The sequence below is a fragment of the Pararge aegeria genome, chromosome 10 (assembly GCF_905163445.1).
Source record: "Pararge aegeria chromosome 10, ilParAegt1.1, whole genome shotgun sequence".
Lineage (NCBI taxonomy): Eukaryota > Metazoa > Arthropoda > Insecta > Lepidoptera > Nymphalidae > Pararge > Pararge aegeria.
In genome coordinates, this window is record NC_053189.1 from 1,221,369 (window position 1) to 1,241,583 (window position 20,215).

General features: G+C 37.6%; 3 protein-coding genes across 5 annotated transcripts in view; 1 reads left to right on the top strand and 2 right to left on the bottom strand.

The window, feature by feature from the left end:
- Positions 1 to 246: 246 nt before the first annotated feature.
- Positions 247 to 20,215, bottom strand: part of LOC120626959 — a 186,929-nt gene continuing 166,960 nt past the window's right edge. The window contains exons 3-5 of the mRNA XM_039894776.1: positions 12,664 to 12,894; positions 4,348 to 4,435; positions 247 to 3,106 (exon numbers count right to left, since the gene is read on the bottom strand). Coding sequence (XP_039750710.1) covers positions 2,959 to 3,106; positions 4,348 to 4,435; positions 12,664 to 12,894 — 467 coding nt within the window. The 3' untranslated portion in view covers positions 247 to 2,958. The remainder of the gene's footprint in view (positions 3,107 to 4,347; positions 4,436 to 12,663; positions 12,895 to 20,215) is intronic.
- Positions 7,031 to 12,256, bottom strand: LOC120626958 (protein transport protein sft2). The gene is made up of 3 exons (XM_039894775.1): positions 11,945 to 12,256; positions 11,546 to 11,697; positions 7,031 to 9,930 (listed from the first exon to the last, which is right to left on the bottom strand). The coding sequence occupies exons 1-3, from the start codon at positions 12,125 to 12,127 to the stop codon at positions 9,660 to 9,662; spliced, it is 606 nt and encodes a 201-aa protein (XP_039750709.1). The 5' UTR covers positions 12,128 to 12,256; the 3' UTR covers positions 7,031 to 9,659.
- LOC120626956 (D-aspartate oxidase) lies at positions 12,807 to 16,795 on the top strand. Of its 3 annotated transcripts, none has more exons than XM_039894770.1 (2): positions 12,807 to 12,926; positions 15,481 to 16,746. In XM_039894770.1, the coding sequence occupies exons 1-2, from the start codon at positions 12,915 to 12,917 to the stop codon at positions 16,501 to 16,503; spliced, it is 1,035 nt and encodes a 344-aa protein (XP_039750704.1). In that variant the 5' UTR covers positions 12,807 to 12,914; the 3' UTR covers positions 16,504 to 16,746. The 3 variants fall into 3 exon arrangements, with proteins under 3 accessions (XP_039750704.1, XP_039750706.1, XP_039750707.1); XM_039894772.1 differs by lacking the exon at positions 12,807 to 12,926 and adding an exon at positions 14,092 to 14,241 and having other exon boundaries at positions 15,481 to 16,795; XM_039894773.1 differs by lacking the exon at positions 12,807 to 12,926 and adding an exon at positions 15,133 to 15,151 and having other exon boundaries at positions 15,481 to 16,795.

A 20,215-nucleotide genomic window follows, 5' to 3' on the forward strand; every position in this document is an offset into this window, starting at 1 on the left:
TACTTGAAATAAATGAATTTTGTTTTTTTTCTATGCACTGTAATTCTGTTTTGTACCTGCTCATATTTTTCTTTATAAACAAAAATTTTGTATTATTTTTTATTCTATATACAATCACATAAATGGTCCACGTTATGGTCTTATTAGGTATCTCATCTTTTTATAAATAGTAAATAATACATAGTTGTATATTCTATAGCATTACCTAATCATTTCTAAAATGCTCATAGAACATTGATACTCAAAAATCTTATTTTCAGAAAAACTCTTTCATAAATATTTGACATTAAAAACCATTTCTAAATTATACATGAGCTGGCAGACCAAATAAGATCATAAATCAGATCAAATAAGTTGTAAATTATTGTGCAGATCACTTTCAAAAAACGGGAGACCTTAGCAGAAACGATGAAGTCCCAGCGTCCCCGTTAACCGCGTCGTTTTTAACGGATAAGGTGGAATTTGAATATAAATATTGAAAAATAGTCCCGTTGCCCCGTTAAAGGATCTTTAAGAATGCCAGTGGGACTTAAATAAAATTATTAAATTAATAGTTCAATCACCCCCTTTATCTATCCTCGTTAACTGGGACGGAGGGATTTGAATAAAATTATGAACTAAGACGGTTCATCGCCCCCTTTATCTATCCGCGTTTACGGGCACAGAGAGATTGCAATAAAATTATTAAATAAGACGATCAATCACCCCTTTTATCCGCGTAAACGGGGACGGAGGGATTTGAATAAAATTATTAAATAAAAAGTTCTATCACCCCCTTTATCTATCCTCGTTAACGGGGACGGAGAGATTTAAATTCAATTATAAAATAAGATCAATCACCCCCTTTATTAATGTTAACGATGACAGGGATTTCAATACAATGAATGTGGGATTTGAATATAACTATTAAAGAAATGCCACTGTTTATTTAAACAGAAGTGGTTCACGGGGATGATGGAGGACGGCTACGGCGATGACGGGGATGACTAAAACGGGGACGGAGATTGTGAAGTTCCTGAGCACACTCACCGAAGTATATCGGGTAAAAAACCGATAAACAGGCAACAATGCGTCGGTGCTGTAGACTTTATAGGTGACAAACCGACGCTGACCCACCGAATCTTAAGTTTAGAGCTGGTTCTTGGCAGATCCATCTATCCCACAGGTGACTACAGTACTCCATGCTTGTTCGTACTTGAGCCTTAGTGCGAGGCGTCGTCCTGGCGTGGAGAACCTAACCTTATTAAGGATACCAAGATTTTTCGCAGCCACTTCGGCTTTAGACTCAATGCGCTTGCGCAAATTGAGATTTGATGAGATATTTGTTTCTCAATGGCTTCGCTCCATGTATTAGTGGCATACACTAGAAGATTACCAGTAGACCAGACACGAAAACTGCTCGGGGAATGCGAGCTCTCAAATCTTAAACTGCTTACCGTAGTACATGGATGGTAGTAAGCTGTGTAATCATCAGTGATGCACCCTAGGATTTGAGCACGCTTGATTGTTCACATTTTATTTAAAAATAAGAACAAAAACCGGAAAGGAATTTCTGATCTTAGCGGTGAGTAATGGAAACGTAAAAGCAAAATTCTTAGTGCAAGGGATTTCAACTGCGTAACATCTTGCGCTTAGGAGGAAGTAAGGAGGGAGTATCAAATATTTTTTGGACTTTTTTCTCAATGCTATGCCCCCTGGATGTCTTTCTAATTAGCGTTTCTACCAAGCGGCCATGGGATATATTCTATCTTCGATATCCTAGGGATTTGGTAGTAATTTGTCTTTTCATTATGACGAAGGAGTGGTTAGGATAGGCTGGGAAAATCAAAGTAATTCACAGACGAGTATAGCTCATGTGGGCGACTTACTTCTAGGTGATTTATATCTCGGCAGAACAAAAAGCCTTTTAATCGGTGCATCTTACCAGTGCTCACTTATGGTGCCGAAACCTGGGTATTCACCAGAAACATCTTCAATTAATTGTCAAGAGGGCAGTGAGAGTAAATCTGGTGGGAGTGAAACTGAGGAACCATAAGAAAAACTAATGGCTTCGAGATCAAAGCAACTGAACAAGTCACAAATTACGAAGAACGCGAAAAATTTTGTTTTGTTTAGTATAATAATTCGGTCTCATTATTTCAGTTGGGTCAGCCAGTGTTATTAATATATCTCGTGGCGTCTGAATTTGTAAGTACCCACACGCGATCCGCGTCGAGCGAGCACTGCGGTGATTGACCGCAATGCGTTTGGTGCGCACGGACTGTCTGTGTGGAGACATGAGAACTAAGAACGTCAGTTGGCAGCTATGTACTGTACGTGCACTGACGCTCACGAACGTCCACAGAAAATGAACTTGTTAGAATATAGGGAGTTACGATACTTAATCTAGGTATTTATAAAAAAAAATTATATATAATTAAATGATTCCCAACAAACCATAGAGAATTATCCTATAAAGTAATGTAATATTCAATAATAATAGAGGTCAGTGAATCGGTGGGTGGGACCAAACAAGGCGACTGCACTAATAGTGTCTGTTTTACACAATACACATCTCTTAAACTAAACAAATTAGTTCCAAAAGGAGTCCTGTCCTTTTAACAATGTTTACTAACGAAAGGGACGGCACTACTTTAAGACCTGCTCTGTTAACCGAATTGGCATTATTAGTGCAAATTCTACTGTAGGTACAACCTTTACAAATTTCCAAATTAAATTGGCAGGGCCAAAAATATCCATGGTATTTTTTCTCGTAAAATTGCACAGCACTATAAAGAATTGGCACCAATTTCCTACTCTTAGGTAAGGGATATTCTCTATGGTTTGTTGGAAATATTGAATTTAAAATCGGAAGTGTCGTAATTCCCCATGTTGCAAGGGACGCGTTGCTCTGGAACCAGTCTACACGAAGGTGCCTAGATGCGCGGGCCGCTCCCCGGCAACGATGAGGTGGTGGCATTAGAGTAGTCGGTGGCGGTCCTCGTGGCACTCGGAGCTGGAGTCGCTGTCGGAGCGCGAGCACGAGGAGTCGCTCCAGTGCTGGAACTCCTCCTTGTGGTGCTCCAGCGCCATCAGCGAGGGGAACAGGCTGTCGCAGGCGCCGCAGCTGCAACCCACCACCACTCGTTAGCACTCGGCAGGGCAGGCATGCCAGACAATACAATACGGCCGAATGGCGCAGTGGGCAGCCACCCTGCTTTCTGAGTCTAAGGCCGTGGGTTCGATTCCCACTACTGGAAAATGTTTGTGTGATGAACATGAATGTCTTTCAGTGTCTTGGTGTTTATATGTGTATTATGTATTATTCATAAAATTATTCATCAGTTATCTTAGTACCCATAACACGAGCTACGCTTACTTTGGGGGCTAGATGGCGATGTGTGTATTGTCGTAGTATAAAAAAAATAATACTTTGGCAGTCGCTTGGCGCAGTGGGCAGCGACGCAACCAGTCGCTTATCCGTATAATAATTCAAAAATTCAAAATTCAAATTGTAGTACCTACTTGTATCTTTTTATTTATTTATCTTCAAAATAAAAAGTCTTTATTGCACATACAAAAAGAAAACAAGGTAACACTATACATATATGCAAAGGCGGCCTTATAGCTCGAACCGATCTCCTCTAGACAACGGGATAGTGCAACTGGCAACACGGGATAGTAAGACACTTCTACCGGGGTTATGGACAACATTTTTTCTACTCCCACAGCTTTATCAACTTTCTTAGCATTGGCGCACAGGAAATAATATATGCAATTTTTGTCACCTGCCTGTGTGAGCTGTGACCAATGACCATATCTCCCTTTACACTCCAGAACTTAACAAGACCATCCTACCCAACTCAACCAGTTAATATTCAATCTAATCCAAAATCTGTAGGGCATTCTGCTACTCTACCACGGAGATTATGATAGCAATTCTGTATTCAAACTGCCATCCCTGGTCTAGAGATTGTCGATTTATAATTTAATTATGGTTGATTGATAATTGAGGCGTTAGTTTGTTTTGGGAAACCCTCGTAGTCTTAGTTTTACCTAGGTTTACGAATGAACTATCACCTCGAAATAATGGAAAAAGTGGGCGATGTTGTCTCTTCGAATATATTAGATTACGATTTTTGTTCTAGTTTGGAAGAACGTTGCTATTTATCGTAAAATTTTGCGTTAGCGTCCTTTTATAATGAAATGTAAAAACAGATTGAAGGTTCAATATAACTGCCATACATTAAGCTAGGCTATCCCGCTACCATCTTAGACTACATAATCGCTCACAACGAGGTCAGATTACATTCAAGGGCTAAGTTGTAGTGGGAAAAAAAAATACTTGGTGATGGAGATGCGTCTTACCCAAAATGTCTCTTTTTCTGCTGATGGTCGCTCAGCTGGCGGCGCGTTGAGAACGAGCGGTCGCACACGTTGCACGTGAGAGCTTCATCTGGAACGCAAACGAGTATTTCATCATCATACTGCCCAACTTATTTCCCTTAAGCATGCGACTCTCAGGCACTACTTGTATTATTAAACTTCCATGTCTCAGTGAGCACTTTAAGCTGTCGTACCTGCGCTTATTCTCCGATCGGCTGTCCTATCAGACTATGACAGTAAAGAAATAGAGTGCAATAAAATAAAATCTTTCGTTTATTTAGAAAATCTGGAGATTTGCAGCACGATACTTGAGAACATTTTCTTACTCCATGTTGGTCTACTAATACATGTTCAAGTTGACAAGAAGGTGTTAAACATGGCCGCAGGAAAACGAAAGCACAAAGGTCCAGACCGAATTTGGACCTCTAAAGTTATCATCTTCCTCAACCTGTAAATTCCTCAATGCAGAGGTCTCCACTCTCTTGTTGAGCATAGATGTTCTGTCGCGGAACGCAAATTATGTACTTGTATCGATTTTAGAATTAATAAGCATATTGTTTATGGTGCTACTTGATGGCAAAACTTTTTGGGGGAATAACTAATAAGACTGTAGGTTTACAACATATTTTGACGAGTGAAATTCAAGTACCGTAAGTAGGTACTCGGCGGGCTAACAATAATAATACCTTTTTAAAGCAAGATGTGAATATAATTTGACACCAATCTCTTAAAACTTAATTGACTGGTCCTTTGCACGTGGTATAAAATGGTAATAGCTCAGTGTTTAGGGCTTCGGCCTCCATTTCGTTACGTGGTGACCCAAGAGCTGGCGCTTATTTAGCCCAACGGCTAAGTCTATGTGTGTACCTACAACAGAATTAGCACCAAACCTTTATAAGTGTAGGTAGTTGTGGGGCCTTTAATGACGTACGTACAGGCTACAATATAATAATAGTTTCAGAGTAGGTACCAATGCAGGTATCCCTACGGTAATTCACAAAACCCAAAATATGATATAATGTCGGTAACCTGCATTCCTTCTGCTTCTGCCTGCAGAAAGTACCCACAGTTGAACATGTGCTTTAAATGTACAAAAAGCAATAAAAAAAACATTGAGATTGAAAAGTTTTATTAAAAAGTTAATTACCTACCACAGGATCTTTATTATATTCTATAGTAAAGACAAAATAGTAACATTCCACAAAGTCAAAATCTGATACCAATAGATATTTTTATAATAATAAATTAAATATATTGGTACTTACAGATTATAATATTCTCAAAAGAGGAATTCTACATAAAGTATAGAGTCGTGGCAAGATTTAAGATACATAGTCTGTAGGGCGTGGTTCCCGTTTAATTTCAGGGACGTGAGGCTTAACACCTACGCCACCAGTTGATGGACACAAGGCTGCAAGTGTTGCTTGCATGGCGTGCGAAGTGTTGCTGTTCTTAAAGGCGATTGTTTTCCACTTACCATCAGGTGGTCAATCTGCTTCGTCCGTCAATTATTACAATAGCAGAATTTTTAAAAGTAGCTTTATTCATTAGCACTCAGATTGCTCGTTATGCCACTTTAATCTCACCTCAGAGCAGTTTAGTCTTTGTACAAGATTTGCTCGCTCTCAATGAACGAGTATGTGTCATCGCAAACTGTATCGTCAAAGTAAAATAATAATAAATATACTATGACAATACGCACATCGCCAGCTAGCCCCAAAGTAAGCGTAGCTTGTGGTATGGGTACTAAAATAGCTGATGAATAATTTGATGAATGTGGCGATTCGCCTTTGTATTTAGCATTATTCACCTAGCAACATTTATGTCTATGCTTAGACAAGCTCAAACTCGTAACTGTAGACTTAATACACATAAATACTTATAATATACATACACTGAAAAACTATCATGTGCATCACACAAACATTTAACAGTTGTGGGAATCTGAGCATTAACTTATTCATAATACGACCCATTTTACTCCAATGCTAGAGTATTTCCATACTCGAAAACGACTCCTTTAAATTGTGGGCGCGCAAATCGTGTACGAAGACTAGGTACTTTTATTTTGTACGTGTGTGCTTATCTCAGGGGCTTATAAATACTTATTTTCCAATGCTAAAGACAATAATGCCCCGTGCTGATCAATCTTTCGTTACCTTAAACGGTTCACATATAGAAGGTAAATACAGTAAGTAAATTGTGCGTTAGCGGTACAAACCCTAACCCAAAGTAATTACATATTTAGTAAGAAATATAATGTTCTTATAATTTCACATGCTTAATAACAGTGATATGTTACTACCTACTACTAAGTACTTGGGTGTAGAATCCATTCGTCAGGCGTCAACAAACAAAAGAGTCCCTCCATTGATAAATGTGCGTTAGGTACTTCTTAGTGACATATATACTCGAGTGTCCGTCACTAGTCTGTGCATATAGTTCGGTCATTAATCGAATTAATACAAGCAAATAGGAATTTTATACAGTAAAGCAATTATAACCTTGATAAGCATACTTGATTATTGGACCAGCAGGTCATTGGGATTCATTGAACTGGATGATAACGAACATTAGTCTAGTTCAATGGCTGTTTGCCGGACTCTAGAGGTAGGTACAACATCTCACTGTAACTTGTAATTGATTAAGTAACAATAAAATGCTATTTACTTTCATCAACTTTTCATTATATTACACCTAACTAGACATAGCGGCAATTTCAGTTTAATAAATAATTTAAGAAGTTTTTTTAGTATTGTTTGTTTAAGAACTTAGATAATACATTAAAAAGTTTAAAGTTATAATGGAGAATACCATAATTTTTGGCTTACCGCATACTTACATAAGAACTAAAAAAGAACTGCAATAAATATATAGATACACCTCAATAGTTGAAGTGATATTGTATTTATTTATTTACTGGCGTGTGGCGACGGCAGAATAGAAAAGATTACAGTTGTCACCATCTGCTCTTTCTGCGTGTGTCGTACGAGCCCACTTAGAGAGTTTGACAGCGAACGGGCATCAGCGTCCTCTCTGTACTACTGAGTATTACCTACTACTATCTACAGCGATAACCTTCTTGCCCAGCTGATGAATATAGGCAAACAAAAAATAGGTTAGAAAAGTTGCATCTAAACATGTTTCTATATGAGTAGCAAACAAAGAGTGAAAAAGCGAAACTTGCTTGTTGCCTGAATAAAAGGTATGTGCAGCAAGCGACAGAAACGACGAGCGCAAACTCAGTTATTTGGCGCTCTAATACGGTAAAATTGTTGACCCGGGCAACTGTGGTAAAATGCTCCCGCAACACTAACGACCGCCAAAAGTGGAGAAACTCGCGCTGGAAGCCGTGCGATCCAGTGAACCCTAACGCCATGTATTTCTTCTCGGCAGCCACGACTCTCTGTCAAGAGTGCATGACTGAACAGAAGATAGATTAACGTAACCTCAGCGTTACATTTCGTACTGAAAAAACTGTTAAATACTAAAGCGGTTTTAAGAGAGGGGCAGAGCAAGCGTGGTAATACAGGAGACAACTCAGAAGCACAGGTTTTCAGAACAGCTGCTGGTGCCGTCAGGTCCACTGGCTTTATTCACATCTAAATTGCGGATCCTTAAGCCCTCAGATTGGCGGATGTGCATCTATGGCAAGACAGAGGCGCAAGATGGAAGTGTTGGTGGTGATGCGCTTCATGCATTCAGCTGTCTCACAAGCTGCAAACAGTGTCGCTAAGAAATTAGCCTTGTCAGTTGGAGGTGAAGCCAGGGATCCATCTGATCTCAGCAGTGGTGCTAGTGAAGGACGGCCAGTTCGCTTCAACCGACTTCGATAGAGACCAAAATGCTGCGGGGGTAGGACGATAATTTGGCCACAATACGGACTTCGGATCTTCTGGAAGGACTTTGCGGCTAAGTAGAAGGCTCTGTTATTGGAACCAATGTCCGGAGCGTTTTGGCTGCGGCCTTGAGCCCATGTAGCAAACGCTGCATCTTTACGCGCTTCAGCAACATTATACGGTATTTAAAAATTTATTTTAGTAAGATAGGCATAAAAATTTTGGTCTATTTTAGTAAATTAAATAATTATATCTTTGTTTACGATATTCTCCATTCTGTTAACATTCCATCAGTCTACATAAAATTGTGTCCCATTTTTAATCAGTATTTTCGATAAAAAGTATGACAAGCTACCATTACAATTAAAGCAAAATTAAATATACCATTTAAATTATTTAAGCAAAATGTGCGATTGAGCGTATGGGCAGCTGAGAGGTAAGTAGTTCCAAGTAATTTTTAAACGGTTATTAAGAGTTTTATGTTTTTTCATTTCTGTATTTTCACCAAAAGAATATACTTAAACCTAAAAAATGGGCTTCCCGAAAAAAAATCGGAAACAATGAAATAGTTTGTGGTGTAAACCACAATAATTTAGACAGCAGAATAAAATCATGTTTCATTTAAAAGTTATTTTATGTACATAATAATTTTCCTACAACAGCTGTGCTCCGATAAAACTTTTTACCTTCCAGCTATGTGATGTATGCTATACAGGGTGATTTTGAAGTAACTCTGATCTGTCAATATCATGGAAAATCATCTGAATGTTCCAAATGCCCAAATACGGTACCTATGTGCCGCTAACGAATATTTAGCAAATAGGAATTTCACATACGTTTACTGGACCTTACATAGATTTCAGACAGATATAAAAATAACCAACTTTGATTGATTGTTTTTGATTACATAGTTTTACATACGATATCTGTCCAACAAATTCACCCTGTATAATTTCTTACATATTACTTCCAATAATTAAAAGGATAAATTTTAAGACTAAATATTAAACATAAGAAAATATACAATAACCTTAAGGCATTTCCACATGACGACATTTTGGTGTTTCCAGATGGTGACAAGTCCATGAATAATAAATAAATACAAAGGCGCAACGGGCCGGTGCGGCTAAATAACAGAGGCTGAGCTTGCGGCCATTTGCGCCAGTGTTAGCTATATTCGTAAGTGTAAAAGTGGATTTATTTAGGATACTGTACTTTTCTGTGTCTAGCAATGATGAAAGCGATAAAGAGATTATTATAATTATTATGAAGCCTTATAGACATCATCTGATAAACTGCCAACCCCCTCCTAGCGCGCTTCCGTGAACTTGCAATTCAATAATGCAGCCAACTGCACCTATGGCGACTGAACCGCGCGCGGAAATATTGTCGTGTGTAAAGGCTCTTAAATATAGTAAAAGGGAGTACACATTAAACAATGTGTTTGATTATGTGTTATATAGGCAAAGTGTTCGACACTGAGGACTTGAACATGCTTCCAATGACCCGAGCGCCAGACGATCCGCCGGGTATCGATCCCAACATCATCCACATAAGTGCAAGTACTTGTGCAACTGCACAGATGATGGTCAGCGCTGTGCTCTGCAAGTGGAGCGCACAGTATAGTGTTGCAACGAGAGTGAAGCCGTACAGTACTGTGGTAACCGCACGCTCCTTTGAGAACAGGGACTTCATGTGTGCCCACGGACCGTAGAGGAAACTAAAGCTGCAATAATAATTAGTATCATTAGTATTAATAGATATGTCTCACTCAAAACTATTAACCTACTAATGTCTTATTACTGGCCACACGCCTCCTCTCTTATAGGAGCAGCCATCTGTTTAAGAGCATAGATTCAGAATGCTGCTCCAATGCAGGTTGATGGTCACTAACTATGGGCCTCATAAGAACGCTCAGAGTCACTAAGCGGGCGATGAATAGAGCTATGTTAGGGGTAACTGTACGTTTTCAAATCAAAAATGTGGAGATCCGTACAAGAACTAGAGTTATTGACATCGCTCAACGAGTTGCAAAGCTGAAGTGGTAATGGACAGGGTACATAGCTCAGAGAACTGATAGACGTTGGGGTCCTTAGGTGTAAGGCTGACCCCGCACCGTTGGTAGACAAGGTGGACAGACACCATCAAAGAGTGTCGCCAGGAGGCGCTGGAAACAAGCAGCCTAAGATTTTGGATTTTTAAACCACCTACAAAAGACCTATTTCGAGCAGTGGACCAATTGGTTGAAGTGATAATGATGATAATCACATGGTAGTGTAAACTAATATGTAACTAAACACGAAAAATTGCTTAGGTCTGATTTCCAAGAAACAGTGTGGACAATGCCAATTTCCTAAATCCAGACTGATACAAAGATTTTTTATACATGTTTAGTCTCATTATAAAAAAGCAATGTGTCATCTCTCATTGTAATATGGACCTTTGAAAAAGTACATCGAAACTGCAACATTTCCTACTAGATGACGCTACAGTCGCTATAAGACTGATGTGAAAGGCAAATACTAATTTCGGCATTGACGGTAGGAGAGCCGTAGCTTAATTGGAGAAACCGCTCAGGTCGCGATTGCCAGAGAGTTGCAGGTTTAAATCCTACCGGTTCCGAAAAAAATTTATATGCATTTTAAATTTATAAAAATTTTTAGTCTGATCTCAAAAATTCACATGCTAACCACTGGGCCAGAAGGCAGAAAGTCATACCCAAAGTAAATGCGTTTAGATTAGCCTTTTAACAAGAGCCTTCTGTCCAAGAAGACAAGCCTGTGCCCAGAAGTGGCCAGTTAGTAGACTGAGCATGATGATGATTTATAAAACTGCCAGTTTATTGGCTGTAAAGTAAACCAGTATGTACCAGTATTCAATGACTAGTAGGGCTAAGATGCACCTTGTCTCACCAAAAATAATTAGGTCTATCATTTACATCTATTTCTACAAAATGAGACATGAGAGTCAATCTTAGCCCAGCAGGTGGAAACCTGGACATAAAATAAAAATAAATAAAATATAATTCATTGGCACTCGTCAATATGGAATTTTATAATCTGGCCGCTTAAAGAATGTGTTTCTGATTTTTGTGAGTTGTTCATATAAAACAAAAATAAACAGTTCACATAACCTAGTAACGGAGGACGAGAGTTAAAAAAAATGTCAATAATATTAAATAATAATTGTTCATTAACTTAGGGCAATATAAAATAAAATTATTAGTACTATATTACAACCCCAGTTGATATTATATTATAATTTTAATATCATTTTATCAGAACTCATGGTTTAAATGGCCTAACTATAGTTCCACTACTTATAGTTATCATGCAATTTACCTGAATATGAAGAAGACACTTCCCAAAGTAAACAAAAGGGCAAACTTCCTGGCTTGTAGCAGTAGGAATGGTATATACAAGAATGATAATATGAAGCAGAGTATTCCTAATGACAAGCATATGCCAAATCCCATGAACCTTTGAGTTCGAGTCTGAAATATGAAAAATTAATTATTGAGTTTTTAAGACATTTTTTGGGTACATAGGTATCCATAAGACAGGCATTATTTAATGTATTTGTATGCTTACTATGGCTTAGGTTTGAAGATGATGTGATTTCCAGAAATAGATAAGAAAGAAAATATTTCTAAAAAGGAAATAACAAGGAGTGTTGTGGCCTACGGAAAAGGAAACGGAATGTAGTATGATATTTCGTATGAAAACAAGCATTGTACTCACCAAGGTAAAATATTCTTTTTGAACGTTCTCAAACCAAGTTCCGGTTGAGCTGGTGCTAGTGGGGGTTTCCTCATTGCTTCTAGAGAAAAAACTAGGAGTTGAGAACGGTAAACTGATTTTATAACTTCGACGATTCTCGTTCTGTAGCAAATATTGATCCAAATCCGATTTGAGGTTCGCCATTTTACACCGTGTTTGTAGATTGAATTTAGCGTTTTTTCTCGGAATAAAGTCGAGAAACTATTAAAACTCACTTAAATATTCGTCATTAGTTTTAAGAAAACAACGACGTCTCATCGACTTTACATTATGTCAATTGTCAATGATGTCAACTTGGCACTTGGCAGATGACATGACAGCTGTTTTATTTTTTATTAGCTCCGCATGCTACGCACAGATCAATAACCATACGGCCTGTTCTGCCTTATGCATTTATATATAAAAGGCATAAAATCTCAGTATAATCTAATTTATAAGCTTAATAAACGTGTTTTTTTTATGACACGTGTATAACGTGTGTTTGTATGACAGCTTTTTATTTAACAAATTATATTTTTTAAGCAAGTTGTTACTAAAAGTAATTAATAATAAATGACAAGTGACATAGTGATGCAAAGGAATCAACATTTTAGAAACTAAAACCGGAAAGATCGATAGTTTTGATGAGACGATTCTTTATTCAAACCTTTTATTACTGCTTTATATAAAGTTTGACGTACCATAATCTGTATCGTCGCTGAAATCGTCATGAGTGTGACGCCGGATGTTGTTGTTGTATCGGTCATGCGCACAGGGCGGGCATACGTTCCGCGTGTCTCGCTCTTCCAAGTCAGTACTGCTCGCATCTGAGTCTATGTCGGCCTCTTCTATATGGATGTCTTCAATTTGCCTGTTGTCAAGTTTTTCATTTGACGCCAGCTGATTATAGTTTTTGCGTTGTGGCCGGGCTTCTGTAAGAAACAAAAAATTTATGGTTACTGACGTAAGTTATAAGCGGAATTAAGTATAATATTGAAATAAAAAGATGTGTATTCGTACTTTGTGTTTATTTATGTATATTACGATTTTTTTCTTGTACTAAGTACTCAAAAAACATTGATAAGTAAATTTTCGCCACGTAAAACCAATAACTTACTGACGTTTGCGATATAATTTAGTAGTAATAGAGCTTTTCAGGACATCTCGTCCGGGAAAATAGTAGCCATGCTAATTTCTGTCGCTAAGTAGCACTGTTGCAAAGCTGTTTTCCGGTATGAAGGGCATGGTTGCCGTTAAGATTATAGCCGTATGAGGCTACCTACTACCTACGCCTCAGTTGGATGAACAAGGGCGGGTTCCGGGACGTGTTTCTTGCATGCCCTGTGAAGTATTGATTTTTTTATAGGCAATGGGTTTCTACCCGCCATCCATAGTCCGTCAATTATTACTCAGTATATAAAAAAAACACCCAGCGAACTCAAGACTGCGTACAAATCTATTTAATTTGTAACGGTAGTGTTGCTCTACTCTTTATTTAACTGTATAATACGGCTGAAATTAATTTTGCATATAGGTACTGTTAATAAGAACAACTGCCCTACAGTAAATATTAAGTCTCAGGAAATATTTTCTCAGGTTTTTTATTTGGCCGTTAGTTATTTCGACGTAGAACACCGTTCTCCATGTTACAAGATTTTATTCCAATCTTGTATAAATATTTCTAGCCAGAGTTGCAAAGAAATCCTTGCAAAAATGTCACTGGCAATGCTCTTAACTTTTATAAGTTTCAACTTCAGGGCTGTGGAGCTTTATATCATTTTTTAAAAGTTATAGTAAAATTTATAAAGGTTTTGTAAAATATAACTACGACTTGTATGAAATCCACATGGTGCCATCTGGATTCTAGTGGCAATACTGGGAAACAGCACACTTTCGATTCCAATTTTCACGTCATCCAATACGTAAACGTAGTAGGTAGAAAATAATATACCAGGTATTCTGCTCTTTGAGTTGCCCAAGGTTCTAATAGACGGACAGACATACGGTCAAACTGCAATCCACCCAAATAAACTCAGATTCTATCGTGTAATAATATTATCATGTACACATCCAATCCACTTTACTTATCTGTGATCCTATGCAATTAACTTTATCTCCCGCAATTATATGACAACTCACTCACTTAGTGTGCACGGTCTGCAACTCATTACTTGTAAAGGAATTCATTGGGAGAGCCATTTCCCATTTATTTTTTGACATAATATTATATGATAAAGAGTGGTTCGTGACCTGTTGTGTTGACTCGATTATTATTGAATGTAAGCTTTAATACCCATTGTTATAAGATTTAATGATTCGCTATTTTTTGATTATTGTGTTGCATAAATTCACATTGTACCGATGATTATTTTGTTTGTGTTGATTGAACATAAAAATAAAATGTGATAGTAGGTAGGTAATTACTATCAGTAGCAGACCGTATAACAATAAATAATATGGACCTTCTGGTAAATATCACGTCCAATTAATGTCAATTTAGTTTTAAGTATTTAAACATTATGACATTTTATAAAAGTTCAAAAATTCACTGTCAACATTAAAAGCTTGCACTTAATTTTAATAACATATAGTATGATTATATAGCTTTATATGAAATTTAAAAATATGTACTGTTGTAGTTGCAACTCGCGACTTCGTCCGTGTTAACTCCGGTATTGGACAAATCCCGCGGGAACCGTTTGTTTTCATTAGTAGGTAATTCCGGAATCTATTAGGTACAATCGAACTAACAAAATAATCTTTTCGCTCTTTAATACCTTAAAGATATCCTAATGCATTAAAATTTTATTATAAAATGTGTATCTAGTATTTAATGGACTGCCATAGGTATGATTGGCTTACACCGCGGCATTTTTTCTATTTTTAGCATTTTTATACTCGTCGTAACTTCTAAATGATAGGACCAATTAGAATAAATTAAAAGAGCAATTTAAAGGTACATATTCATTCTTAATTACAAAACTATTTATTTGGATAAAGTTTAATATCATGATAGGAACGTCACCATCCTTCATTGCCAGAAAGCGTTATTGTGACTTCACTATAATAGTTAGATATTATATAGCCTCCCTAACTTTTTTGTAGGTAATAACAGTTACTTTAAATATGTAGTATATTATTTGTATGTATTATTAATCATTTTTGCGGCGTACGCCAGTAAAGCTTAAGGTGGGTAAGACATTTAACAATCATCGTTATATTTCAGCTACTTTACACAGATGACGCTCTTAGTGCCGTAAAATATTTAATAGTTCTTAAAACGTGTATTCTTTCTTTGTTAATCTTATGAATAAATTATGTGAAAAAACATCCGTATTCGAATTTAAGTTGCATTGCATTTACATTTATATACATTCGTATTTATTATGTAAATATTTCGAAGCGATCGTTGCAGAACATTCGAAGATGTAAGATTTAAACAACCAATTATATCACTAACCTATCAGCAAGTTTACGACAATCGTTATGTATATGCAATACTCTGTTTATTGTTATAGATAAATATGGATAACAGCAGTCCGAGGATAGCGGTTATTGGAGCCGGCGTGATTGGCATGACAGTAGCTAAAATATTACAGCAAGAATTGAGAAACACAAATATCACCATTATTGCGAACGAATTTTTAGAAGACACAGTTAGTTGTGTTGCAGCAGGGATATTTAGACCCGGCACAAGTTTCAAGGGACCCACGAAAGATATAACAAAAAAATGGATAAACAATTCCTGGTACTTTTGGCAGGATATTCTGAAAACCCCCGAAGCTCCCAAAGCTGGTCTCATGTCTGTATCCAGCTATATATTTTCGAAAGAAAATCAGTTTGTCACTCGAAATCATCTTATAGAAGACTTAGTGCCTATTTACAGAACAGTGGAAAAAGATGAGCTTAAATTATGCGGTGAAGGGTGGAAATACGGTTCATATTTTTCGACGATAAAAATTGGTTGCGATAGATATTTGCCGTGGGTGGAGAAATCGTTTATCGGAAAGGGTGGGAAAATCGAAATTAAAAAGATCGATTCTTTCGCGTCCCTACGTTCGAAATTTGATTTGGTTTTCAATTGCACCGGTATGGGAGCAAAGGTGTTGTGCGGTGACCATGACTTGGTGGCTTTACGGGGACAGGTTATAAAAGTTAAAGCGCCTTGGTTGAAAATGGCATTTTATGGGGATTACGATACTTACATAATTCCTGGTATAGACGGGGTCGCTACTTTAGGAGGTGTACGACAATATGACAGTTATAACAAAGAGGTTTGCAAATATGATTCTGCAGCCATTTTGGAGCGTTGTTGCAAGCTTTTACCAGTTTTAAAGAAGGCGGAAATAGTCGCACATAAAGTTGGACTAAGACCACACAGAATGCCCGTACGAGTCGAGCCAGAAGTCATGGACGGTGTAAAAGTGGTCCACTGTTACGGCCATGGTGGTTACGGTGTGATGTGCGCGCCTGGAACCGCGATGGATGCTGTCAAGATAGGCGTAGACATGCTGAGAAGTAATGCTAGAAGCAAAATGTGATAAATGATACTAAATATTATCATATTATAAAATATTTGTTAATATCATTATATAAATTATATTTAACTAAACCTTAGTACTTAGGTACCTCATAACCAAACCCGCCACGTTGTTCTACTGTGGGCTTGGTGGGCTTTTAACGATTTTACGTAATATAAATTATAATACTTACCTAGCTACTTTAAAATATTAGAAAAGACAACATTTTGTAAAATTATTTAGAATAAACCCCTCAGAGGATTTGTTATAGTGTGATTTGTAATTTTTAATGCTACAAATAAAATTATAATATTACAAATAAAATCTATTTGATTTGAGTAATAAAACCGGTCAATGACGGTTTGTCATGAATGGATTACAACTTCAGGAAATTGTTGTAAAACACATTTCTTGACAGAAAGCGTAAAAATTTTTTACAGACCGAGAATTCGAATCCAGAACCCCGCGATTTAACGTGGCTACCATTTGACCACATCTATAAAGGCCCCAATAATAGATAAAATTTATCCATTACCTATTTAGGTATTCAGCAGGCATTGTAGATAGAAGCCAGCTATTTTTTTTAATCATCTAATAATTGTTAAATATCATATTTATAAATATTAATATGTATAACTTAAGTCGTCTGGCGTTGGAGTCACTTCACAGATTTACGTTACGGAGGTCAGACGACAGTATTTGCGAACCCAATCGCAGATGTGTGTGTGTTAAATGTTAAACACGATATTTTTAGCAGCGATAACCAATCTCAACTGCACCGCAATACGGCACTTTTGAAATTACTTTCATAATTCATACGCTTGTTTGTCACGGGGAGTGGCGGGGAATGGCGGAAGCTCGCGGGGGATCGCTGGGGAGTTCGCGGTCTGGATAACGCGACACACGTCAAATGCATTTGTAGATTAGGCTGCTGACCCAGATACCAAGCTTTGTGTGATTTAATAACATTTTTATCAGTCTCATTCTTACGTATTTTACTTAAGTGTTTTAACTGCCTCGTTGGCTAGTGTTGAGCGTGTTTGATTGCAGATCACAAGGTCTTAGTACCAGGTCGGAATTTGGAAATTGGCAGGGTTTCTCCCCCATGCGTCAGAGAGTACATTGAGCTGTCGGTTTGGCGCCTGCATGGCTAGCATGGGCAGGAGGAAAGGATAAACATGTATCTTCTCCCACAGCTTTATCAACTCTCAGAGCACTGGCACACAAGTGGAAATAAAATACAAATAATATAATGTGTAATAATAAATGGGCGTAAACTTCTCCTATTCCATGTACCCGTGCTTTAGCAGGTGGACACGTTAATTATATTCCTCGTCGAGCGATATAATCGGGGGATATAATTTTTGACTCCTGCCCGTGCTAGCCCTGCTGATCTTTTGCCGATCTTGTCGGATTTGCCGTCCGATTGGACTCAGAGATCGAGGTAATAGAAAGTGCAACTGTGTTTGTACGTACACTTGTGCACTACAATATCTCCCGAATATTGCGAAAATCTCTGTGGAGATTGACCGCTGAAATGGGTCAACGAAAACTGTTTTTGTTTTTCTACCATTGCTCACTTTCAACCTTATGAGATTCGAGTTGAAATACAGCTCTGATTCTAGTATTTATACGGTTAGTAGAAGTGTGATGCGCGCAGATAAACTGAATTATAAAATAGCCAGGGTATAATCATCCACTCGATATCCACTCGCTGTATCAAATAAAGGTAGCTATGTAGCGTTCATTTAGGTTTATTATCTTCCCGTCTCTATTATCTATTTAAACTACTATATGGCAGACGGCCGCTTGGCACAGTGGGCAGCGACCCCGCTTTCTGAGTCCGAAGAACCACGCGAAGCTGAACACATAGTGACCGCTAACGCTCTAACTTGGGACGTTTTGAACTACGAATTGGAAGTTACTGATTTATGCAGAGTATAGGTTTTTAATTACACATCATAAATTATTCAGAAATAAAAATCGATGTTCCGAAAAGTTCTAATCAGAGCACCGTATCGTGTTTCGAATCTGATACCTACTCTGGACATAAAATATTCAACACGTCGTCACTTCAATATTTTGAGTTACTTAAAAAGCCGATTAGCGTATGAGTTTAATTGACTGCTATTCCTCAAAAGGTCAACATTATATCTTAGACTTAATAGCATCATTAATTACCACCAGGAACGGAAGGACTGAATTGTAGTAACTATTTTTTGCAATAGCACTACAAGTGTACTCTCGCTTGGTATTTTCTTATAGCGGAGGTAATGAGGTTACGCTCAACGTACGGTATACCGTTTAGGAAATAATCCGCACTGGGCTAGCTTGTTGGAACTAAAGTGGTGGCCTAAACCGTGCTCATTGTGGGAGGAGACTCTTACCATGTAGTCGGCCGGTAATGGGTTGATATGATACCCCATAGCTAAGGTATAAAAAAAAAAAATACTACGTGGTATGATCAATATCACGCCCGAGGCGCTGATTTATATTTCTTATTAAAATTGAGAAGTACCTTTTGGAGTTCCAAGAGCTTTCACCCATAAAATTGGTAACATTTATCAAATATTTAGGATATTTAGTAAGGACCTGTGAAAACATGCTGAATAATGGCTTAAGTAAATAAAAAGTCCATTAAAAGTGTCCCGCGCGAAAATATGAACGCGAGCATAAAACTTCTTATTGCGAATACTAAAGAGGCTCTCAAGCTGGAGGTGTTTTTTGTAATTTAAAGAAAGAATGAATTGTCGACATAATATTTTATTGCCGGGATTTTATTTTCTCGTCTCGAGTCGTAAATTACGTTGGTTTGTACGTGATTTTTCCGATCCACTTTTTGAAACACAAAACGAGGTCCAGGTTTGATTCGCGGTAGGGACAATTTAGGATTCCTTTGTTTCTAAATTTCACTAGTTGAGTCTGGTGAAAGGAAGCCACCGAGGCTAGTTACTACCCTGCCGTCACAGTCGATTCGTAGTTTTAACATAAAATGCGATATTTAGCTTATTTGTGGCCGTGTGGTGACGGCAGATCAGACGGTTGTCACCACCCCTCCTTTACCCAAGGCGCGGTGGACTACCATCGAAACCCATCTAGGTAATTCTGAGAGATACCCGTGCGCTGTATTGAGCGGTTAATGTGTTGATGGTGATGATGATGAATTTCGCATAGTTATTCAAGCGACTATTCCATGCTTTTAGTAAAGAAGTTAGACATGAAGGGCTGTTCTTTGATCTTATCATGCCCAATATAACTACTACTAAATAGAATTACTTTAGTATAGTGTAATACATCTATCTATATATATAAAAGAGAAAGTGTGTGGGTATGTTCCGTATAGGCTCCCAAACGGCTGGACCGATTTCAATGAAACTTTCAGGGAATCTCTGGATTGACCTGGCGAGTAATCCTGTAAAGTTTGGTGACGATCGGAACACTCCTATTTTTGAACTGTCAAACTGTGAAATACATCTTTTATTTACTATGATGATATTCTATTGTTGGGTGTACATGGGTGTAGATGATGATCTTCACCCGCTCGAGAAGTGAATAGAAGAGAATGAATACGGAAATAAATAAATGATTTAATATATTATGAGACCTAAATTAAAAATTTAATGATGTAAGTTTATTGTTTAAATAATAATACAAAATCTAGCCCGGCGAAGCGGGCTAGGTACGCTAGTAACATATATTAATATAACGTACAGGATACCGTAACGTATCTATA

Coding starts and splice junctions, on each gene's coding strand:
- LOC120626958 (XM_039894775.1), bottom strand. CDS start 12,127: ATGGCGAACCTCAAATCGGATTTGGATCAATATTTGCTACAGAACGAG. Junction 11,698..11,944: donor AAAAAGAATATTTTACCTTG/GTGAGTACAATG, acceptor TTCATATTTCAG/ACTCGAACTCAAAGGTTCAT. Junction 9,931..11,545: donor AGTGTCTTCTTCATATTCAG/GTAAATTGCATG, acceptor TTATTATTGCAG/CTTTAGTTTCCTCTACGGTC.